The sequence below is a fragment of the Lonchura striata genome, chromosome 5 (assembly GCF_046129695.1).
Source record: "Lonchura striata isolate bLonStr1 chromosome 5, bLonStr1.mat, whole genome shotgun sequence".
NCBI classification, from domain to species: domain Eukaryota; kingdom Metazoa; phylum Chordata; class Aves; order Passeriformes; family Estrildidae; genus Lonchura; species Lonchura striata.
Window position 1 is genome coordinate 37994566 of NC_134607.1, and position 25511 is coordinate 38020076.

At 35.8% G+C, this 25511-nt stretch overlaps 1 protein-coding gene across 31 annotated transcripts in view; it reads left to right on the forward strand.

The window, feature by feature from the left end:
• Nucleotides 1–25511, forward strand: part of NRCAM (neuronal cell adhesion molecule) — a 143071-nt gene that overhangs the window by 64118 nt on the left and 53442 nt on the right. For 14 of the 31 annotated variants that reach the window (XM_021545279.2, XM_021545282.2, XM_031507912.2 and 11 more), the window contains exons 3-11: nucleotides 996–1105; nucleotides 13768–13956; nucleotides 16166–16183; nucleotides 18179–18284; nucleotides 21117–21313; nucleotides 22227–22349; nucleotides 22722–22892; nucleotides 23328–23384; nucleotides 25366–25477. In XM_021545279.2, the coding sequence (XP_021400954.2) occupies nucleotides 13866–13956; nucleotides 16166–16183; nucleotides 18179–18284; nucleotides 21117–21313; nucleotides 22227–22349; nucleotides 22722–22892; nucleotides 23328–23384; nucleotides 25366–25477 (875 nt within the window). In that variant the 5' untranslated portion in view covers nucleotides 996–1105; nucleotides 13768–13865. The remainder of the gene's footprint in view (nucleotides 1–995; nucleotides 1106–13767; nucleotides 13957–16165; nucleotides 16184–18178; nucleotides 18285–21116; nucleotides 21314–22226; nucleotides 22350–22721; nucleotides 22893–23327; nucleotides 23385–25365; nucleotides 25478–25511) is intronic. The other 17 variants (XM_031507913.2, XM_021545284.2, XM_021545289.2 and 14 more) reach the window with 4 other exon arrangements.

Consider the following 25511-nt stretch of genomic DNA (forward strand, 5'->3'; position numbering starts at 1 on the left):
TTTCTCTTCATAGATGGCTGCACTCAGCAGTATGGAGAATAGCTTTTCTGTCAGTCTGGTGGGGCTGGCTAGCTCACAGGTTTTGTGAAGGAAGGAAAGGCAGCCCCTTTCTGTCTTCTAGGAGGTGCTTAGGGGAAATCAGGGTGAGGGAGGGAGAACATTCACAACTGCTTGTCTTGATTTCTTGCTCCTTTTTGGAAGGACGCCCTCCAGTTCTGTAATGTGCTCACATGGTGGCACCTTCATAAACATCAGGAACCTGCCTGGTGGGTAGAGTTGCCTTTTCATTTGTGCTATGTCCATGTGGTCTGTGAAACATTTCCCAGGAGCCCTACCTTAGGTTTCAACTTCTTCCCATAGATATATGGAAAATTTGGTAAGACATCCCCATTTACATATGTCTTGATTTCCAGAAGTACTGCTTTGAAATATATTATTCTTTTGAGCAAATCTGAATTGTGAATTGAAGCTGTGGAACCCTAGGGAATAATGCCTGAAGGGAAGTTAAAGGTGAGACTGCAAACCAGGCTGGTTTCAGAGACGTAAGAATAGAAGATCAAAAATTACTTTCTTCCCTATGGTGCAGTAGTTTCTACATGTCCTTACAGACCCAATTAAAATAACATTTGATTAAAATGAATACAACAAAGCACAGTTTTTAGTGGTGCTATATCTCTGGATAAATTTTAAAACCACCAAAATTTAATTATATATTAAAGATTAAAGAGTACATTCTGATTTTAGTTATATTACACTTTCTCTGGTGTATAAGCAGTAAGGCAATTTAATGTAAAATTAAAAATCCTGGGACAACAGCTTCTCTCTCAATTCAAATTAGCATGTCTGAGAAAATAATTTCTGCTTTAATGTTGATTTATAGCAATTTTTCATTCTTTATGTGCTGAAATCCAAAACAATGCTATGCTAATATGGCTGTATTACTTGCAGGTGTTGCTTGAGAGTTGAGTGAACAGTAATTTGTATTTTCTTTGAAGGATCAATATTTCAAGATGTATGAAGGAGAAGGGTCTAACTGAGAAGCTGCCTTGATTCACTGTTATTCTTACTATGACTGGATTGACTGAAAATTGCCTCAAATAGTAAGGTAATTTATAAAAAATATAAAGTGTAACCAAGTGTTTGAAGTAATCAAAGTTAATGAGGAGTGATTTATTTTCACTTTTAAGACACCCTCACTGTTACAGTTTCTTGAGTTTTTCTTTCTGAAATGTTCATATTTGATACTGCATTTGCATGAAAAAAGTGCATTAGATGTTACAACTGCAAGAAAGATTAGATGTGGCAAAATTTAATGAAAAAAATTTTAATAGTTGTGAGAAATTACTGTTAATGTACCCAGGTAATTGGAGAGAAATTTGGTTTCCATTTTTAGTGTATGTCTAGAAATTGATCAAATAACCTGGCTTAGGAAAAGATGGTAGTTTGGAAAGAAGATAGATACATAATTATTAACTAGTGCCTTTTCCTGAAATAGGAATTCAATTCATTTCAGTGCTACCTCGTTTCTCTGTGTAGACATACTTGTTGTAACAAGCAGGTATTACTTTGGAAGCCTCATTGTGTAATACAAATATTATATATGTATATAAGTAAGTAAGATCTTTTTATTTTTTAATCACTAAATGTCCTCATTCTCTATTGTGGATAAAATAATATGCTTATCAGTCTACCAGTATCAATTTACAGTCTGGTTTACAAGCTGTGAAGTGGTTTTGCAGTACTAATGACAGAATTTCAATTTTTTTTTTGGTATTTTGGGACTTTGTATTGTGTTTGCCTCTTGCAATGCTCTTTTTCCTTTACTTGAAGAATCTTTCTGTAATTCAATATTTAGTATTTTGTGGGAGGATATCATATATGCTTAGAATAGTATTCATGTGAGAGAGTACTTTAATGGAAAAAAGCTTTTTGTCATCCATTGGTGTGACTGTGCAGAACTGTGATGAGCTTAATTTATACAGAAAAAATTACTATTCTTGCAATGTGTGCTGTTTGCATTTGAGATTTTGATGTAAAGGATAAATTAGTTTTAAAAAGTCAAAGAAAATAGTAGTGAACATGCCAATGTGAAAGAAATTCCCTTTATCTCCTCAGTGGTATTATGAATGTGAAATTCAAATGATTCTGTGAACAATGTAAATTTTTTACATCAAAATGTAATGTTTACTTACATAATAGATCTGAAGTCCTGGGTAAATTTTTTTTTGTTTCATTAATGAATAGCATAGACATACAAAAAAAGTGCAAAAAAATGTTCCTAGTTAGAGATCAAACTGGATTATTCTTGATGAATAAATGAGCTTTTTTTACCCTTAAGGTTTAAATTAATGATTTTATAAAAAGGCATACTCAGGCTCTAGTTATTTCCTTTGTTCTATTCTTCTTGCTTAAATTGCACCTGAAATTACATTATTTCAGTGGTGTTAAATGACTTCTCTGATTCTTTTAAATGAGAGATTGAAAATATTCTTAACATATAAAATGTATTTCAAATGAAAGAGCAACAACATAGAAATGTAGGTTGGCGCATCACATTTAAGTTTCAGTTTTTTTAATGATGTTTTAAAACTCTTAGAAATGTAAGATCTGTTGTGAGAATTAAGCTGCTGGGTTTTGTTTTTGATACATTAAACTAAAAAATACATTCATTTAAAAGCCATACTAATCCTTTAACATCAAATTAGCAGAGAAATTGTTCACACTTACATAAATGTGAAATGCATAACAATAGACATTCATTTATGATTTTGAATAAATTCTCTTTTCTTGGTCTTAGATAATGACGGTACAAGAAAATGGCTGGAGAACAGAAAGTTAGCAGAATCAGCTGCAATAAAGATAGCACACATCTTAATCAAATCAAGATTTAATTAAGCCAATGAAGCCAGTCACAGATTTGATTGAATAATACTAGAAAAATGAAGGATAAATACTAAAAATATGAATTCTAGTAAACTATACCTGTTATTTGAAGTCTTCTCACTAAAATAACATAACAACATGGGTCTATCCATTTGAACAGATGTGGTTTAATAGTCAGTGCCTGTAAAACTGGCTAAAATCACATAGTTTATTCTAAACAAGAAGAAAAATATAGTAATAAATGGAAAGCTTTCTGTGGGGGGAAGTAATAACAGGTGCAATGCTGGTTCATCCCAAATGTCATCTGTGCTTCTGAAGTTTTGATCCAAGGTACTTACCCTGCTCTGAACTGAAAATGTTCATTTTTACAGAATAATAGTATCACAGAATGGGTTGGGTTGGAAAAGACCTCTAAGGTCATCCCATGCAGCCATTAACACAGCACTATCAAGTCCACCACTAAACCATGTCCCAAAAGGGCCACGTGTACATGTCTTTTAAATAGCTCCAGGCATGGTGACTAAGCCACTTCTCTGGGCAATCTGTTCCAGTGCTTGACTGCCCTTTCAGTGAAGAAATTTTTTCTAATATCCAATCTAAACCTCCCCTGGCATAACTTGAGGCACTTTCCTCTTGTCCTATCTCATGTTACTTGGCAGAGGAGGCCAGCCTCCACCTTGTTGCAACCTCCCTTCATAAGGTCTCCGTTAAGCCTGCTTTGCTGCAGGCTAAACAGCTCCCTCAGCTCCTCCCCATCAGATCTGTGCTCCACATCCCTCACCAGCTTCATTGCCCTTCTCTGGATATGCTCCAACCCCTCAATGTCTTGCTTGTAATGAGGGGCCCAAAACTGAACACGGGATTCAAGGTACAAGGTACAGCTTCACCAGTGCTGAGTACAGGGGAACAATCACTGCCCTGGTGCTGCTGGCCACACTATTCCTGATACAGGCCAGGATGTCAATAGCCTTCTTGGCCACCTGGACACATGCTGGCTCATGTTCAGCTGACTGCTGGCCAAAACTCCCATATCCTTTTCCACTGGGCCACTTTCCAGCCACTCTTCCCTCAGCCTGAAGCACTGCCTGGGGTTGTTGTGTCCCAAGGGCAGGACCTGGCACTTGGCCTTGTTGAATCTCATGCACTTGGCCTCAGCCCATCAATCCAGCCTGTCCAGATCCCTCTGCAATATTCCTTCCTTCCAGCAAATCAATGCCCCCACCCAGCTTGGTGTTGTCTCCAAATTCACTGAGGGTGCATTTGATCCCTTTGTCCAGATCATTGATAAAGATCCTGCACAGGATGAGCCCCAGTACTGAGCCCTGGGGAACACCACTGGCGACTACCTGCCAAGTTGCTGCCATTCAGCACCACCTCTGAGCCTAGCCATCCAGCCAGGCCTTTACTCAGCAAAGACTATGCCCATCCAAGTCATGGGAAGCCAGTTTCTCCAGGATAATGCTGTGGGAAACAGTATCAAAGTTTTTACTAAAGTCTAGTAGACAACATTTACAGCCTTTCCCTCATCCACTAAGTGGGTCACCTTGTCATACAAGGAGCTCAGGTTGCTCAAGCAGGACCTGCTTTTCCTAAATTCCTGTTGGCTGGTCCTGAACCCCTGGTTATCCTGTATGATGCATGATGGCACTCAAGATGATCTACTCCATGAACTTCCAGTTCCAGTCATCGATGAGGTCCCCTCCAAGTTGTCTCTTCTCAAGGCTGAACAGGTCCAGCTCCCTCAGCCTTGACGTGTGAGAGAGATGCTCCAGCCCCTTAATTATCTTTGTCTCCTTCTAGGGGACATGCTTCAGGAGCTCCCATGTCTGTCTTATCCTGAGGAGTCCAGGAATGGACACAGCACTCCAGAGGTGGTCTCACTAGGGCTGGGCAGAGGTTCAAGGAAAAAAAAAAAGAATAAGGTAGCAGAGAAAAAAAGAAAACTTGAATTCCAACCTTCCCTGCTGTATTTTATCTATAGAATTGAAGTGTCCAGTGATGTAAAAATCACTTCAGAAATCACTTTCAGAGAATCTTGAAAGCAGCAAGTTCTTTCTAACCATTGTTAGGACACTATTCACCCCTGCACATATGATCCTCAGCAGAATTCTTAAGCATAGCGACCTGGGTATGAAATGTACCACAACACTGGTGATATCTGCAAACAAATTATAAGTTGGTTCGTTTATTAGGTCTCACGTAACTCTGTTGGGAGCAGTGGCAGCATGAATTTTGGAGAGAAAGGCAAGAATATTTCTATAGTGTTGAAGTGTTTGTGTCACAGTTCTCTGTTCCTTTCAGTTTTTAATGGTGGGCAGATAACAGATGTAATTGTAACTTCTTTAACAGTATTATTTAAAATTAAATGAGCAAACAGGCTAATTTTTACCTGTTAAATAGGTGTTGCACATAGATGTCTAGTCCCCAACCCTTATCACCAAAAAATGTACCCAGGGCAGCTAGCTGGAGTCTGTACAGTTTGTTCCCTCTGCACTGTTTACCCTCCATTGTTCATGTGCATGTTAGGATTTTAAATCTGACAGAATGCCTTAGTCCTCAGTTTATGACAATGTCCCTGTTCTGAGTGACCTCCTCTTTAGCATAACTATTGCAGCATTTCATGCTAATATTAGTGGTTTCTGCTCTACTTCCCCAAGTAGAGTTGGGGAAGTTGAATCTGTGAATCAGATTCTGCTCTTTTGCACAGTATGGTTTTATCAAGAGTATCTCCAGGATTGCAGGAATACTTCTGGACATGAGTGCTTTTGGAGTTAGCTGTAGGGATGCAGAGAGGATAATTAACCAGTGTAATAAAGAGTGTATTACCTTCTCCTTAGGTATCTCTTTGAAACCGCTGTACTGAATTCTGATGGGTAGAAAAAAATTAGAAAAATAGAAAAAATGTCTGTTTCATCACATCTCCCAGGTAAATAAATTAATATTTCAGGGAGTGTTTCGGCTGAGCTATATTTTTATGCTCCTTGCATATTTACTAGGAACTAAGCTGAGACTCTTCAGGGTATGGCTTCACTTACCACTTCACTATGGTATGGCTGTCAAAGCAGGCTAATGATACATTGATTTTTTTTTCTTGTAAGCAGTTTTGTTCTATTGCAAAACCTTTCAGGGGGAAAGAGATGGGCTACTTGAAAATGTTTGTCTTGTTGAAGTTTGTGCTGAATTATTTGTACTTAAGGAGCAATGAGATCATTTGCATGCTCTAAAAAAGTTTCAAAGCATGAAGAACTATCCTAATGACACCATCATCTAGGTACCTGCTTTTACCATCCATGAGCTGTAAAAATGTGTTTTCTTAGTTTACTTTCTCTCACTTACTCTGAATTCTTTCTTACTGAGAATTTTAATGGTTAAGCAGGATTCTTTCCTCTCCTTAATCCCCGTGTTTAGTGATTTGCTTCAAGCCAAACTATGAAAGTTACGTATTCACTCCCTCCTTTGTAAACTCATAGTCTTCAGCAGATTTGCAGCTACACTTAATTCAGACATCTTAATCAATTCTTTGAAAGACAGTAAAGTATGTATACCTATATAAGAGATTATGTGTATTTGTTCAGGCTGTAAAGGGCTGCTGAAATAGATGTCACTATAACATTAGTTTTATTCTCCATTCTATCACTTTTATGTGAGGGGATTAAAAAGGTAAAAGAATCTGAATCCAGTCAAGTATTTAGGACACCAGAAAGAATCCAAGCAAGACTGGGACATCTGTTTAAATTTGCAATACAAATGTGTTGTTCAGATGCTGATTTGATTCTAGAGGCATCTAAACTTGCCAGGCTTACTAGGCTTACCTACCTATTTGAGGGCTATCCACAGCTTTGCTTGACCATGTCTGTAGTCACACCAGCCAAAGCAGTTTATAATTTAAGCTGAGCAGGATCAAAAAAGTAAGTGCTGCTCTGTTTAAATCCTCAAAAGGGCCAAATCCAATATAGGCCTTCAGAGAATATGTAAGACAACTTACATATTAAGCACAGATTAGTCTTACTCCAGTGTTTTAAAAATCAACTCTAAGTGGCTGCTTTAAGGATTCAAGTCTGTGACACATGACTGAATTTACAAACTTACCTGTCGCCCTTAATTAGTTACTTGACCTCTGTGTTTAGTTGTTTGGGATTTTCCCCCTATATTTTTGGTTCTCAATGGTTTTATTTCTTGAGCAGACAATTGAAATATGAGTGGAATTTTTAAGAACCCCTATCTCTGCTTTTTTAGCTGTATCTCAGTGTTCAGTTAGCAGCTATGAAATTTTAGGCATGTTCTCATGGCAGATGTGTTGGTAATTGCCATGGTGGAGACAAGCAGGCAAATATTTGGGTTTTTGTTGTAGGACCAAGTTTTAGAAACAGAAACACTGTTTTCTGATGTTGTCATATTATTTCAAGTAACACAATTAATTGGGAAAAAAATTATGATGCATCATATTGGAATGGAAAGCCTGTTTAGTCATACTAACCACTAGTAGATATTGAATAATACGTGTTGAAGATACATAATGTTATGTCATTCAGCAAGTCTAGGTGTCAGGGGCCTGTGAGCTCCAGAGGAGCCAGTGGGGAAGATAGCTGTTTCAAAGGTTTTCATTTTTAATATATTCCTTAAGATTGGAAGATAGCTGGTGTTCTGCCCAGATTCAGAATAGACAAGCAGATTTAGCAGGATAAATATAGCCTGATATAAATCACAGTGAACACATGGAAAAAGCTGATTGGGGACTCAGCTGATAAGAAATTAAAGGCCTGAGTAAAATTGATTCTGCTCAGAGTTTTATGGAAAGTAGAGCTTGTCAAACAAATGATTGACAAAAACTTGATTTTAATCTTTTAATATCTGGTAAAATTACAAGTTTGGTAAGATGGTGGTGTCACTGTAAAAGACTTTGAAAAGCATTTGACTTACTGCTGTGTGAAACTAATTAATACAAACATTAATTGAACTATATAACAAAACAGACCAGACTTTGATGAATAACAAACCAGTCAGCAGGGCTTAATATAGGATTGTCAGTAAAGATGTTTCAATGACTAATTTGCTTTCTTCTAGTGGAAATTAGGGAGTGAGAGTAGAGAGACTGCAAATTATGACATGATTATGGAAAGGAAGGAGACCACTATGATTGCTTAAGTACATTCTCAGAGCCAAAGCAGTAATGCTGAGTGTAATGGCAGTTCAAGAGTGTAACCAGGCAGATGTTTTTTGCTGTATATAGAACTGCTGAGAACATTTAGAGTGTGGCATACGGCTAAGTGCATGTAAACATCTAACCCTAATAAGTACCTGAAGCATCTGAATTAGTCCTGAGGAGATCTTGTTGAATTCAGGCGTTCTGTGTACATATTTTATTTTTCATCCAGTTATCTTAAATGGATGTCTCTATACCATCTACAATGTAGCCAAATCCAAAGCAATGGACTTAAGCTTCATAAATAGATCACAGAAAATTATTTAGTATTCCCTAATGACTTTAAAGGATGGATTTGTGTAAATTGTGACAAATTAAAAACTTGGAGCAAAGCAGTGTGGTGTTTTCCGGAGTTCTAGAGGATGAGAAATAGTTCTTCTATGGTGTGCTTTTAGAAAGTTTTAAAAGCTATTTCTTTTTATTGACACCTCTATTCAGACACTCTAAAGCTATGAGTCCTGTGGTAAGTTGATTAAGACCAGCTACCTGGAAATAGACCATAACTTGGATAATTTACATCTAATAGGTAAGAGATGGATGGGGAAAGCAAAGCAGTGGGCACTTAATTGACTACAAGATTATTCAAGAGCAGAATTTTGAATACTACTCAGGTATGTCAGCACATACATGGGTGTTTAGTCTATTATGTTATACAACCTCCATAAAAACAGTTAGAATTATTCTTGTTAAATAGCATTATTTTTTCAAGTAGTGTTGTGTCCATGACACTTAGGTAGTGTAATACTAAGTGCATTGCTATCTGTTTTTATTTGAAAGATTTTAATTAAATAGTTGTTTCTAATTAACATTTTTATGTGACCTATTATTGCAAATACTGGATAACCTAAAAAAGTAGTGTGAAATTTGAAACCATTTGTTCAAAAATATTTTATTAATTTTATTAATACTTGCATAGTTAGCGTAGTTGTGTAAACCACATAAGTCCTGTAAAGACCTTTCATAAAGTGATAAGGACATTTCCATTGTCCTCAAAAGCAAGCATTTTGTGCTTTTTGATTATAATCTGCAACACTTTTTTTTAATGTACAAATAATTTAAATTTATTTTCATGTTTCTGCGGATATAAGACTGCTGTGCAACAGATTTACTTGAGAACTTTATTTTTGGTATATTTTAATTATATCTGTCTTTCACTGTGAATAAAAAATATAAGCTTCAGACAAATGAAGCAGAGGAAGTTTTTTGCAAAGTAATAATTTTTCTCTAATCTCTCCAGTGTCTAACTTGTCTAACATGTTCTGCATGAATTCAGTCATGTCTATATGGAAGATAATGATTTTTTTTTCCTAATGTGTATGAAATATTCTAGTTTTTCTGTCTTGCAATTTAATAACTCTTTCACATTTCTTGACCTTGGTTTCCATTCACATTTCTAAAGACCTTTTGCCTTAAAAATAATGTAATTAAGTAGAAATGCATAATCAGTGAATCTCTGTGAAACAGTATTATGTTTAGAAAATACTGTCTAACTTTGCACTAGGTTGAATTTCAGTAAACACACTTCCTTATGCTCTTCCATCCTATGAAAGAAGTATTGCAGCTGCACTTACAAGGAAACGAAGCATCTTGTATGCTTCTGCTGAAGATAGCTAGGGGGAAGGTGTGTCCTCTCTGTCATTTAGAGCCTCAATTGACCCAGTTTTGAGGTGTCAATTGATAGTGTGTCTGTATGTATTAATATTCCAATTAGAAATCAGTATTACTCAGTACTGGTACAGTATAGTAATATATCCTCTGTGTGTGCATGCATATGGGTGTTTGCTCTACAGTTGTGGATACTGTTCAGTTGTTAACACTCTCTTTGGCAAATACTGACCTGATCCAATTGTAATTCTACAGTGCCTAGAGATGATTCAGGGAGTATCAGAGTGAGTAGGTAGGATGGATGCTCCTTCAGAGGGGAAGCATGTAACCCATGATGTACTAGTGTTTTCTCTCAAGTAGCAAGCAAAAGGACACGAGGGAACAGTCTCAAATTGCTCCAGAGAAGGTTTAGATTAAATGTTAGAAAAATTTTCTTTACCAAAAAAATTATCAAACACTGGAACAGGCTTCTCAGGGAAGTGAATACCTCATCCCTGGGGGTATTTAAACATATGTAGCTGTGGCACTTAGAAACATAGTGAACTGTCAAACTTGGCAGTGATATGCTGATAGCTAGGCTTGATGATCTTGAAGGTCTTTTCCAACCTTAACAATTCTGTGATTCATTTGCTCTTCAGCTCTTAACATTAAGGAGATCCTTGTCCTTTTAGAGTGACAAAAGGAATCCTGAATTCTGACTTCCAAATTATACCTTGCATGTACATGCAGGTTTTCCGAGCTCCTTCAGTGTTTGTGAAGTATCTGGTTTTGCTGTTTATAGCCAAATGGTCTCAGTGAAGAGACCACTGGGAACCAACTGTGTTTTGATCTTCTGCCATATAGTCTACCTCAGGCTCACCTCAGGTGCCTTCATTCTTCTAATTGTGGCTTTCTGTGGGTCATTTTTAAAAAGCAGTTGTTTGTTTGGCTTTTTTTTTTTCCAAATGAAAAAAAGGTTGATGTCTCTCACTTGATCCTGGTTCTTTAGTAATACATAAATACAACCCTTGCCTTTTGAAATTACACTTTGTTATTAAATACTATTGCACTTGCTTATGCATTTTAATTTAACTCTACTCCTGTTTGCTATCCCATAGCTTCAACCCTTAGTCCATGTTAGTCACAATCAGCATCTCATCAAGAAGCACAGAAGACATAACAAGTGACATTTTTTTAGGTACATAGGAGGTATGCAGGTATAGAAAATCTTGGTTTTTACAAATTGCTGGGTAAACTCCTGAACAAACTGTCACAATATATGTGTTTTCCTATGAGAAGGGTAGGGAAAAATGTCTCAGTTACAAGACATTGTAAATAAATTATCTGGAGAAAAAGGCAATCTGCTGTATAAATATTTCAAGTTTTGCAATTGAAGCCTTTACATTGATCTGTGCTTAGAGACCTGTCCTGATTTTGTAGCAGATAATGTTATGTCAAAGCAATGTTTAGTTCTACATAGCAGCTGTTGTGTTCATACTAAATTATGCCAGATGTAATCTTGAGTATATTCAACAAGATCAGCCAGTTGTGCTGACATACCTAAAATCATTTTCAGTAATATTTTATCACAAACCCTTAGCCTTAGGGTGCATTGGCTCTCTGAGTTTGAATTCCCATATTATATCCAAACATCCCAGGAGCAGATTCAATAGGTATCCTACTGGAACTTTGCAGTAGCAGAGGTAGACAATATGAGACAGTTTCTCAAGAGTATTACTTTCCCAATCATTTTAATTGCCCCTGCCTGATTCAACAGTGCTTGTGTATTCATTTGTACTTGTTCAAAGCAATTGCAATTTAATTTTACAATACTCTCAAATCACTGCAATACTCATTTTACATGTCAAAAGAACAAGACAATAAAGTGGATAATCAGGTTTTCAGGGTTTTGTAAGGAGAACTGAAAAATTGCATGGAGAAGAAACAATAGAAGTAAAGGTTCACTTGCATAATACTTCAAGTATCCTGTAAATCCCAGGTCACTGCACAGAGAGGGCACCTTGATAATTGTGGTGATACTGTAATGAGGAGACATAAAGATTAGGAGAGCAGTGGGTGAGAACCTAGTTTAACTGGAGAAGAGCAGACAGCTGCAGTTACTGTAATAAAATCAGCTTTTCTGGAGAGCACTTCATTGCAGGAAACATTGCTGGAGTGTTCTCAGGCACTCTTGACCAAAGCTCTACTCCTTCCCCTTGCTCACTGCAGCAGGAGTATAGTAAACTGTATGTGCCAAAATAGGATGGAGAAAACACTTCTCACCTTTCCCAGCTCAACCCCCAGCAATTTAGGGTGCTCATTTAAAATGTAGGAAAGTTCAGTTTGTTTTCTAGGAAAGTCTGAGTATTTTTCATGTTTTCCTGCTACATGTCTGTATCCCTTTCTGAGTATTTTGTAGGTTAGCATGACACCTTGTCTGCTTGTGCAGCTCCAGTTTGTGTAAATAATTATGCAAAGGGCAGAACTATAGTGTCCTCTCTACTGATGAGTTTTTTTGTAAATTTTCTAGTCTGCTATGATAAATAATTAGTTGTTACATTATGGTGTGCAGTCCTAGAGATAGTTTGGTGTGTCGATAAGCAACTTGCTCTCTTCCATGATGCCCCAGTCAGCAGTTCCCAGCAACTCCAAGTAGTACATGTCTAGAATTTTAACCTACTGGAATATTCGTATTTTGAAACAAAAATCAGTTTTACAGATAGTGACAGTAAGAATCAGGGAGTATGATGAGTAGTAGAGCTTATGAGGTTATGATGAGAAGTAGAGCTCCATGCCTCAGTTCTAGTTTCTAATTCCAGTCTGTGCTCAGAGGACTGTACAAAGAGAAAAATAATTTACAGAAGCAATTAAGAGGAATATTTTCTTCTGTAATGTGAAAATTGAGGGAAATTCTTACCACAGACTGGTTTAAGTAACTTCAGCAAGCACAAACTCTTAATTTAGCATTCTTAAAGCAGCTGCTTCTTTGCAACTTTAACTCCTTGTGGACTGGATAGCTTTGTGTTTCATATCTGTAGCCAGAGTTGAGCAAGTGTTCTCTTCAAGATGAATTAATGCTGATCATTGTGAACTTTCTGATCCATCTGGGAAGTAGTTTCTTGGTGGATGTTCATTTATTGAGAATGCATGGTGCAAGCACCGTTTGTATTTCTAGGGCTGCATAGATCTTTGTAGGTCACTGGTGATGCTGATGAGGCTTGCAGGCAGCTAGTTTTCACTCCTCCAATATTCTTGTCAGCTGGAGCTTGGTCTTGAATGCAGAAAATAAGGAGGGAACCAGAATCATTCTGCATGGCTAATGTGATCTCTCATGCTTGGCTGAGGGGGGAAATCTAGCACATTTCAAAGAGCAGATTTCCCTTAAGTTTCTTTTCTGACAGTTCGCCACATATGAAAGGAGGAGAAAAGTGTTTGAGAATATGCTGACAATTACATTTTGGTTTCAGGCTAGAAATGACAAAGTATTTTGATGTTATATATTTTGAGAGAAATCAGATACCCAGAAATAGGAGCCTAGGTATGAAGTCTTGTGTATTCAGTCGACAGCTGTCTTATTAGAAAGAGCTCCAAAGTGGGGAAAAGTTGGGGTACCTAACTCAAAGCTGCAGAAAGATTCCACAGTTTACTTAGCAAATTCATGGCTTGGCATGTTTTCATTGGAGCAGATGCCTACAATGCCTCTTTCCAAGGATGGTGCAGGGTGCTTGAAGGAGAGACTAGGTGGGCATTCAGAGCTTTTATCTTCTAAATCTATTTCAGAGGACTGTTATCTTTAGTATATACTCTTTTTTTTAACTAGATGGTTTGACTGATGCTTTATCCTTCTTAGGAGAGGCACTTGTATTTCTGTTCAATAAGGTTATAGGAGTTCTTCACTAGCTTCTTTAGGAAAGTGTTATGATCTAGGTGACCTAAGAATTTGTGAATTTCTTGGGTTTCAGTAGAATACATGGTGTAACTCTTATCTTTAGATATAGTATTTAGACTGCTTGTATTTCATAATATTATTAAGATGCATGTGATCATTTAACTCTCCACTTTATCTGCATATCGTTATTTTGTTTTTTATTTATCAGGTTTCTTGTCTATATGTACATATCTACTGCAAGCTATCTAGTCTTACGAAGTTGAACTACATTCTTCAAGTGTGATTTACTCAGTACAGCCTAAAATCATGATGAAAAAGATGAGCATACCTACAAGCAAAGCTTCCCTGGTCCTCTTTCTGTGCCAAATTATTTCTGCACTGGATGTACCTCTTGACTGTAAGTATTAACCTGATTAATAAGTGCAGAATAATAGAAGATTAATTAAATAATTTCTGTAGAAAGCTGAAGATAACTCCCACATGGAGCTAAAAATAGAATGTGTTCGGTCACTTCAGTCAGTGAAGTGAATACTTCCACTGACTTACTGAAGATTTTCAAAACCTGTGCATATAAAATGAGTTACATTGTTCAGTTGAGGAGGCTTAACACAGGATTCTCACAGAATCGTACTTACACTTCAGTGATACACATTGTTTGATTCAACTGAAGAAGGCCAGAAAAGTCCTGATAAATGCTAATTATTTGTGAAATTAAGATCATATTGATAATTCTCTAAAAATCCCAGGACAGTTCCTAGTGGCCGTAAACAATCATCCTTGCCTTCAGAGAAGAGTTCCCAGGAGCTGATGTGAGAGCTAGTAAAAAAATTCAAATACCTAAAATTCAGACACTCAAAGCATCTTATTTTTTGATGCAAAAGGGTAAGTAAGGCTGTTTGATTTCTTAAGCAGTGCCTGAAAACAGTTAAGAACTTTTACTAAAAAACATGTTAGAAATGTGCTGAGCAGGGAACTCCAGCATTAACACATGAGGCAATATCTGGAGGAGGGGAAATCCCAAGACCGAAAGTTTTTGTCTAATATATAACTCTGTTAGTGGGGAATCTTGAAGGTAGCAGTCCATGCTGAGAAGGAAGCAATTGTAGCTTCTGCATTTTACATTCTCAATAGCTAATTTTCTTAACCTACTCATGTTTCAAGTTGCTGTTTTCTTTCTAAGATAAACATGATCACTTTTTTCAGAATTCAGTGAACCATGTTGCACCTCTCACTGATGATTCATTTGTCAAACTAATTTCCAGGGAAGAGAACATTAGGGCTGGTGTTTAATTGATGGATTAATACATCAGTAAATTTGCCTGTGATTCTAATCTGCATGGTTTTCTTTACCCCTGTGGTTTTGATATCTTCCTACCTTCTAGAAATGCATGTTTTTCTTTAATAATCATTGACATACATTGCAAGTGCTTTGGTGATTTTTTTTTTTTACCCATGCATTTTACAAGCCTATGGAACCAATGACCTGTATTTCTGTAACAAAACCAATATATCTGAATCACATCCAACTTGCTGCGTGTTAAAGGCTTTGAAAGTTTGATGAATAAATGAATGTGTTAGTTTCAAAACTTAGTTTTTCTCTTTAAACATCTTTACAGGCCATAGTGTTTTAAATCTATCTTGTAGTTTAGCAACTAATATAAATTCTGCACCTCTTTAATATCGCTATCTTAAGAGCAAGACAATGGGTTAATATATAATGATTTATAAGCTTATATATATGCTTATATATAGTATATAAGCTTTCATAAATAATGATGAAAATTGTCTCTGGGAGAGCACCACAAAGGAAGGACTTAGGTTTTTTGTGGGTCTGAGTACCCACATAGAGAATACCCTGGTGGTGAGAACATATTTGATTATTTGAATATTTAGGTTTCATCCATGTTAGAAATTCATATTCAGAGCAAGTTCACTAGTTCCTAGTCAGTGTCTCCTGAAAGCAGACCAGGAATGACTGAAAATGTAGGGACTCAGGGACATTTGGCCTATTGATGAAGAGACGTGTTTGTGCAAAATGCTAGAATTAAGCAATAAAGATCTGAGAGCTAAGATGAATTTTATTTCTTTATTTATTTTTCAAACCAAAAAGGCTTGCAAGTCTATTGAGTAGAATTAGGTGCTTTTGTCATTACAAGAGTAATTTTAGCCTGAAGCATTCTCTTTGTTCTTCCATGTGATCATATGGGTGGATTGATTTTGACTGCAGCATGAGTGTAGTGCACTCCATTAATTCTGATTTGTTGTTGTCTCCTCAGTATTAGTGTTTTATGTCCTTGCAAGGGCAAAATCACATAGCATGGTTGCCTTTAAAAAGTCAACACTTCAGGAAAGTTTCTCATGCCAAGAGCTTTAAGATAAATGTAGTAATATCTGACACAATGGAAATTGTGGTTGGAAATCCAGGCATTGCTGCATGGATTGCAGTGCTGAATGTTTTAAAAGTTTTCTTTTTAATGGTGACCAATATACTTGTCAGAGATACTTACCTTCCCTCTCAAAATTGCTAATTTTCTCTTCACTAACGAATGTTTCTCTTTAATCTCCATTTGTCCATTCAACTGCTGATTCTGATGTGGGAATAAAAGCAAAACTTCTAGAAGAATGTAAGTTACTCTTCACTAAAAATAGGCTGTGTGCTGCTGAAAATTAATACAGATTGTGTTGCAAATTTAATTTGCAGTCAAAAAATGTGTGATTCTGACATCTTGTTGATAATTTGGTTTGCTGTATCTAGATGTTTTGTGCATGCAGTGTTCAGAAAATACTCCTGTACATAAAATAACATTATGATATTCTGCATAAATTAATGGTGTGGTTTTTGATGGTGTGCTATTTGGACATTAAAATCTTCACTCAATATCAGCATGTGAAGTGTTTTGTTACTACTTTCAGGAGTAAATATATTTGGTAAAAAATTTATTGGAATATATTTGTACCAATTTGCATATCTTATGTGGACATATTTTTATATCCACAGTGGATTTAGCTCTTTAAGTAGAATTCATATCTTATGGGTTCTAGCTTAGCTTTAGTTTTATGGTTAATTTAATCAGTTTTAAGTGCAGTCCATAACACAGGAGTGGAGATTTCAGGTCTTTGATGTGCATCAGATGGAATATCCTATAGGTTGGGCAGTGTTTGTGTCATATCCTTTTTCAGAGTATATTTGCTTTTCCCGAGGAAGCACTTGACATTCTCTGAACCTGAGAAATGCCTCTGAGAGGGAAAAGGACGGCCTTCAAGTACTCCTAAGGAAATACACACGAAGGCTTCATGTAAAAATGTTGCCTTCTTCTTTCAAGGATTCTCCCCTGTGCAGTGAGGAGCAGAACCCAGTTCTCCATGGCTTGTTCTGTTCTGCTTGGCTGCTGTGTTTTGTTATGATTCCATGATCTGATTTCTTTTCCTCACTGTTTCTTCCAGGTGGGGTTATACAGACAGGTACCTCTGTCTGTGCAAAGGAGTACTTAATATGCAACGGTATCCTTAAGGAAGATTTAAATAAAAATCCCAGTTGTAGAATTTTAACTGTCTAGAGTGATGCATGAGAACACAGCTAACTCTAATAATTGAAATATTTTGTTCCAGTGGCTAGAAATTACCCCAAAGCACAAGCAAAGTTTATTGCTGGACAGGGGATTTACAGCACTGAGACAGGGATGTTCATGGGCATGTTATTAAACAGCTTTATTTAGGTGACACTAAACTATAAATATATGCATAATGTTGAGGAAGACACCTTTGTCACTATCTTAATGTCACAAACAGCGTTTTTTAATGCAAAAATGGACATAATAATGGTAAAAGGTTATAAATTACTTATCATAGGTAGACACCAACTGCTTTGTCAGATCAATCAGTTTTGTTCTGTGCTACTTGTTTTATAGTACTTGAAAAAATCACAAATGTTAAATTGTTGATTCTCCTGGGACAGTTCACAAGATTATATTTTTAATGGGTTTCTTAAGGGGAATCAGTGCTTAACTTTTCCTACATGTTTACTTTATTTAGAAACTAGATACTATTTTTGTTATTTCTAACAGTGTCTTTTGCTTATAACATACATTTTACTCCTGAAAAGTAGTTCTTATAAGCATGCTTTGTAGATTAATGCAGTATGTTAAGCAAAAGAAATGTGTGGAAAGGTTTCACCCACAGAGAATTTGAAAATATACAAAATGTTTAGAAGCATAAAGCAATGTATATTTTTCCATCTGTATAAAAAAAAACATTTTGTGGAGCTTTATGTCTTGCAACTCTTGATTTTAGATTTGTTGGACTTAGAATTTGAGTGTCCTTTCGTTTTGTGAAAATCTGTTGAAATCTGAGGTATAGAAATTATATTTTCATTAAACTTTTTAGCCAAGATCTTAATCCACTGTAAATCAGGAGAGCTCAGTTGGAAGTTAGTATAGCTATACTAATTTACAAGGGTAGAGAGTTTCAGCCTCCTGATACAAAGGATACTTTAAACACACTCTTCTGTCAATGATTTGGTTACTAACTGCAATTCTTCTTTCTCTGCTTACAAAAGTGTCTTGGTGATACTTTGAAAATATTGTTGAAATCATCTCTCTTTGTTGTATTTCATAATGAAGTGTCACAACCTCCTACGATAACTCAGCAATCTCCAAAAGATTACATTGTTGACCCTCGAGAGAATATTGTAATACAGTGTGAAGCCAAAGGAAAGCCACCTCCTAGGTTAGTAGCATTTTTTTTTTTTTTTGCTTTTATTGGCCTAAGAGTATAGAAGAACTAGGAGAACATACTGTAATTTTTGTAAATAAACAAGATCAAGATTGTATGTATGAATGTGATCGCACATCCATACTTCTGTAAATTACACAGCTACCAGATAGTATCACAATTTTGCCTCTTATCACACTTGACATTTAAATGATTTTAGAGTCATCAAGAAATTGTAGCATTTGTTTTCTTCTCAAAACTCTAACAGTAAAATAATGCTTGATTATTGCAAGAGCAGATAGGTAAATGCCCATGGAACACACTAGGAGGCATGCTGTACTATGAGCTGGATAATGGACCAGGTTCAGGCATAGTCTTTAAGAAGAATGGACATTGAATAAAGTCAGAATAATGTCAACACATTCAAATGTAATGTTTTGTACATAATTCCATTTTATGAGGCTGATCTTGAAATAAAATTTGTTAGAAGTTATGTAGTCTGTATCAGTCTTATTGATCAGCAGTTCTGTGTATTTAGTATCCTTAAGTTTTGGTTTGGGCAGAAATGGATCAGATTCCTGTTTATTGTCCATTTTAAGATTACCTTTCAGCATCTTGAAATCTTTGACAGTTACTCATTTCAAGTTACTGAGTACCTGCACGAGAAACATCAATAGCACTGGAAACATCAATGATACATTCTGGGGTTATTAGTAACTGCTGCTGATTGCAGAGACTGTGAACACAGAAATGTGCTTCTCTCTACTCTAGCAGTGTTACGCTACATCTTACTAGCAAGATCCATCTCAAACTGCTCATTCAGACACAGACAGAACTTGTTAGATGCATTTCTTTTGAAAAAACAGCATTCCTTCTGGATTACTTCTGCTGGTTGCCTCAGTGTCATGGTCATTGTCATGCTGGGCAGCAGAATGGAGACGATGGAGATTATCTGGGATACTCTCAGCTGTTCTAGTGTTCCGTTAAGGACAGGAGTGCCACAGAGCTGCTTTGTTTACTAGCATTTTAATTTCACTGGCCCAATACCATTTTTAAGAATCTGGGTGTTTTCCTGGAGGATCAGATGATTATCTACTTTGAGACACCTGTATTGCTTCTGCTGATGTTTTCTCTTGAACACTTTTGGTTGGAATTACCTGAGAGAAAAAGAGTGCTGCCTGTGAGACTGACATACCCGAACCATGTGCCAAGGCTCTCTGTGTACATCCTCACCTTCCCCATCAAACATGGCTTTGTTTCTGTGCTACAGGAGTGACAGGTTTTAAGTACAGAATTTTCTAACGAGTTTTCTAAGCTTGTACCTAGTCTTGCTTATTTTTAAAGATACGACATTTATTTAATTTGTATCAATAGTTAGTCTGGTTGGTCCTTTACTCTTGATAACCTGCAAATGCATATTGGAACTTGAACTGCTCCAGAGCTCTGAAGTCAAAGGTGGACTTTCTCAGCCCACAGTGTGAATCATGTGATATCAGTATGATAGCTTCTTATTGGTGAGAGCACCTAGCATAAAGGTTTGTGGATGTGCTGCTACCTATAGCTATAGCAGCAAATACTCTGACTCATCTCAAATCACTCATCTCAAATTCAGGGGTTTGTACCACTTTTTCCACCTCTCATTCAATCTACATAACACTTTCTTGCATCCTTAATATTGGCAACAGAAACCCCACATTCTGAAACTTCACCTGCAAAGTTTCAAGAAAGAGGTTCTCTGTTAGTTCACTATGCATGGTAGTCCTCCCAGGAACACTGCATTGTGGTGCAGCACTGCTACAGGTCCAGTTCTTCTCTCCCTTAACATAAGGTGCAAATGTCATGTCCAGTCCTGCTGCAGAAGGTCAGTACACAATTTGAGTCAGTTAGAATCTGACCTTTTCCAGTACTATTTACATTTATACTTTAGGAAGCATTCTAACCAGCGGAAAGAGTGTTTGTGCTTAAGATTGTGAAGCTGAAATGTAAAAATTACAAGAACTGCCATTGACAGTGTTTGAAGCTGTGAGTGCTCAATATTTCATAGGTGTTGGTCAAGCTCTCTGTGACTATACTTCTGACCATAAACAGAGCATAAGTAAGAAAGTGGTTTTTATTAGTCTAAGTTGAAGACTGTGAATCTGTGCTTCTTTACAATGTATTATGAGTTCAATCAGTCTTCATTTTTAAGGATTGTTTTTCAAAACACCTCTTATTTTGAGTAGTATCAGTATAAAATTGCTAGGTCAAATAAAGTTTATCAGATGATATAATTTCTATTAGAGAATTTTATTTACATTAGAATAGTGAAAAAAGCTCAAACCAAACTCACCACAGTCTTTAATTTACTTGCATGACTTCAGAATCGCCAAACCAATTTTAAAAAATGGTCTCCTGCTGGGGCCTGAGATGGCACATTTCAGCCCTGAGCAAGTTTTTAAAGACAGGTTTATAAACCCTTTCAAGAATAGGTTTTATAATGGAAATGCTAATGCAGCTTTAGCAATATCAGTTCTTGCAGATGTTACTCCATCATTTTTAATAGAAAGGAAATAATTTCTTTTCCATGTGTGATTAACCTCCAAAGTTTTTAATGGATTTTTTTTTTAAATAATAAACTTTGAAATAACTCCTGTTAATATGTTCAGCCAAAACTTTTATCTTAAAATATTGTCAGATTTCTTATAGTAAGAGTTCTGTATTGCTTTATTAGTTAATTTAGTTTGGGAACAAGTCTTACTTATCTGCTAATGAAAATATAATATATATTTTTGTTAATTAGTTTTTTCTTCATACAATCTACAAAAAGTAGCTAAGAAAAAACTTTTGATTTTGTTTTTGTTGTTTTAGCTTCTCCTGGACACGCAATGGAACTCATTTTGATATAGATAAAGATGCACAGGTAACAATGAAACCAAATTCAGGGACTCTCGTCGTAAATATTATGAATGGTGGGAAAGCAGAAGCATATGAGGGAGTTTACCAGTGTACAGCAAGGAATGAACGAGGAGCAGCCATTTCCAACAATATCGTTATAAGGCCTTCTAGTAAGTAAAGCTCTTAATGTTCCTAAAGTGGGAAACACTTTGGTTTTCTTATTTGCTTACGAACATTTTGCCTTTTTGTTTTCTTGTCCTAAAACTTCAGTCATCCAAATGACCATGCTACTAGTCATACTTGCTTATTTTCTAATACTCAAGTATAGTGCTGTATTACAGGTTCTCTCAAGGACATTTTTGCAAAAATTAAATTTTAATTTTTTTAATTTTTTGAATTTAATTGTAATTTCATTTTTTTCTTGATACACCTGGATAACCTCATAATGCTTAAAACTGAATTGTATGTATAACACTACTGCTAGAATAAAATCTATAAGACTTTAAGGATAATTTGTTGACTTGATGGCTTAATTGATGACTGCAGTTTTATTCTGTTTTTGAAGTCTGTGCTCCATACTTTTTGCAATAGTTTTAAAACATAACAGATTGGAAATAACAAGAAGCTAAATGTTTTTGATTAATGGTAGATTGTTTTACAGCTTTTTATGAGCTTTATCTCAGTTTAGTTTTCAAGCTTCTCAGCTTAATATGTACTGTTCTCGCATCTTAATTAAAGAATGCTTTAATACTGCTTCAGGAATGTCCGCCCCTTTTTCTATTTTAGCACATCACCTTTTTTTCAGTATAGTTAAAAATTTGCAAGATACTGTTATCAAACCTTCAGTGAGTAGACAAAATAATTTGAATAAGTTGATTATACCTTCGATAAAGCATTGATGTACTTTTCTTCCAAGAAAACATAAAAAAGAACAAAAATGAAAATCTAGTAAACATAAAAGGATTTAACATTCTGATGGATGTAGTTCTTTGATTTCTCTGGAATACTTTGTGCATTTTCCCTTTAAATTTTTAAGTTTTTCCAATCCAAACTTTGTGTGTGTGTGAAAATTACTTTCTATAGGATCGCCTTTGTGGACGAAAGAAAAACTAGAACCAAATCATGTTCGTGAAGGTGATTCCCTAGTACTGCACTGCAGACCTCCTGTTGGCTTACCACCACCTATCATATTTTGGATGGATAATGGTGAGTTTGGTTTTTATGCAGTTGACTTTTTGCAGTTTTTCCACATAGTAGATCAGTGGTTACCAAAACCACAGATGATGAAGTTTCCTTCTAAGTTAAAATTCAGTGAATTTCCATTTCTGTAGAACTGAGGAAACAAGCAGACATACAGCCCAAAAGCATGAAGCTAAAAGCAGCTGGAGATCTTAATGTAAGTCATAGATTAACCCACTGGGGAAGAATGTGTAGACAAGGGATCTCATCAGGAAGCTTAGAAACATCTGTATATGTACCAAGGCACAAACAAGGGTTATTGAATGAATGTGGAGTCTGCAGATCATAATAGAGTGTGTCGATTATATTTAACATAAATGTGTTCTTGCTTTCCCTTAGCTTTCCAAAGGCTGCCTCAAAGTGAAAGAGTTTCCCAAGGTCTCAATGGTGATCTTTATTTTTCTAATGTACAACCAGAAGACACCCGGGAGGACTATATCTGCTACGCAAGATTTAATCACACGCAAACTATACAGCAGAAACAGCCCATATCTGTGAAAGTCTTTTCAAGTAGGTATTGCATCACCAAATTACATACTTGCACAGTATTTATCCGGAGTTCTCAAGTTACATGCTAAAGTTGTGTTATGCTAGGGAATTTTGTCATTTCAATTTTGAATAAGAAATTACATTACTGTATAAACTTGAAACGTAATCTCCAGTTTTCTTGATATATAATTGATTTTAAAAGCTGTAATTTTTCACTTTATAAGGCTTTGTGTTTTGAAAAAATGTTTAAGATTTGGTATATACAGTGTAAAAAATAACAGTTTTCTAATATTTTTCCAGTGCAAGAATATGAAGTTATTATGATTATTGTAACTATTGAAACAAATTAATCAATCACTTGATTAACTCACTGTGGCCATGTCATCACCTTTTGATTCCCAGAACTTTTATTTATCCCTCTTTTATGCTTTCTTCATGATATTCTGTTTATTTCAGTGGATTCATTGAATGACACTATAGCTGCTAATTTGAGTGACACTGATATTTATGGTGGTGAGTTATACTGGTCCCCACTGATGCTCCTTGTTTTACAGTAGCATTTAGTTAACTAACTTCACCTCCATGGCTACTTAATCTTTTGCTCCTTTTTCAGTTTCTAATAAAGGTATCAATTAGTGCTGGTGATAATACATACTTTGCAAAGGGACTGCACAGTGTGATGCTTACAAATATTTAATTTTTCAATATTCTTGTGACATGCGGCTCATAGAAAATATAAACACTTCTAAAAAAAGAGTGTTTTCACACTGGTGCAGAGTTTAAAAACTACTTCTATATTGTGTTGATTTTTAAATATTTTTCCTCTAATTTGCCTAGTAGTTTGATTAAGTTCATTATCACTAGGACTATTCAATGTCATGTGCTGCATAATAAATAACAACAATTAAGAACCTAACAGATTCACTTCACATTTAATAACTTACTGAATCTGCCAGTAAATTCATAGTGGTAGAATAAGTACTATTTGTTTGGTGTTTAAGCTGATCTTTCCATTAATCTATGTTGAATGGTCTTTTTCTGTGTTCTGAATTAAATCCTCCTGAACAGATGTATATGTGTTTAGCAAGGTTGACTTTGGAGCACCCCTGATTCTAGACTCTTCACTTGATGTTGGGTGACATAGAAAGCACTTGATATTTATTCCAGTTTTTTGTCTTTTTCATGTGAAATGGGGCTCTGCACATATGAAACCATAACTTTTATTAATCTAAAATAAAACATGGGCACAGAATATTTTACTTCTCCACATAAGAATTACATGTTAATTAGAAGGGGCAAACAAGAAATAAGTACCTGAATACAAAACAATGTATTAGCTATAATTAGGGTGGAAAACACTTTTGGGTTGGCTCCTGGCTTAGAACCACCATAGGTAATTGTTCTGAGCACTCACAGTCTGGCCAAGTGAGTCTGCAGCCCTTGGCAGTGCCAGCACTGGGTAGATGAGTTGTTGCTGTGACTGTCAGCTATATTCTTGACTCTGGACTTCTCTGCCCTCCCACAACTTTGAGTTGATTGTGTATGGGTTATTAAGGAATTCACAGTACATAGTGCATTAAACCGAAATGTTGCATTTATGATAATGTATCAGTAAATATGTACCTTAACAAACTTCGAGTTTATTATGTTTCTAATCCCATTTTTTAAAAACAAAATTATTTACTGTAATGATTCAGACTCTTACAGCACTTCAGAGCCATTTAATTCTATATATTAATATTGCTACAAGAGAACATTAGAGTATTCACAGAAAACACTATAATTACAGAAAACTGAATTCCATGAAGCCATAGGAAATACCATATTCTTCAAAAGCCAACAAAGTATGTCAGAAATTAGTATTATATTTATAGCTGCGTGTTTACTGTGGTTATTGCTTATGGGCTAATCAAGGTTCTATATTGAAAGACTGGGGAGCAGTTTAAATTAAAGTTAAATATATAGTAAGAGGAAAATACCAGGATTAATTTCTGAAACAATGCTTCACATTGTCTAGAAAATATTAAAACCTATTCCAAAGCAGACAGTACCTTTCACTCCATTGGTTTATAGTTCTGATTAAAAATAACTTTGCTTTATTTTTACTTTGATGGAAGCCCAGGACTTTTCAGTAGCACTCTCTTGCACTGTGCCCCACACCAGTGGCCTTACTCCCCATTAGAGTTCTGTTGAATGAAACAGCAGCTATTTAGGATTAAGACTGCACAATTACCTATGTAAAAGTGTTGTATCAATTGTTCCTGTCTTTTAATAATAACATTTCTCTTCTATGTGTTCAAAATTGTGGCATTTAACAGATATGTCTGTCAAAAAACTAATGTGTTCAGCTTTGTAGTTGTGCTGCACAATGACTTTTAATCAAATTGCCAATGTGGAGCAAAATTTCTGTTCAAAATGTGAGAATGGATGTATGCACTTGATTGACATTAGAATAAAATTTAGAAATTAATTGTTTTACTACTTTTTGTTCCAGCAAAGCCAGTTACAGAAAGGCAGCCAGTTCTTCTAACACCAACAGGTAGCACAAGTACCAAAGTGGAACTCAGAGGAAATGTGCTTCTGTTGGAGTGCATTGCAGCAGGATTGTGAGTTACTTTTGAGATATTTTTTTTTCTAAAT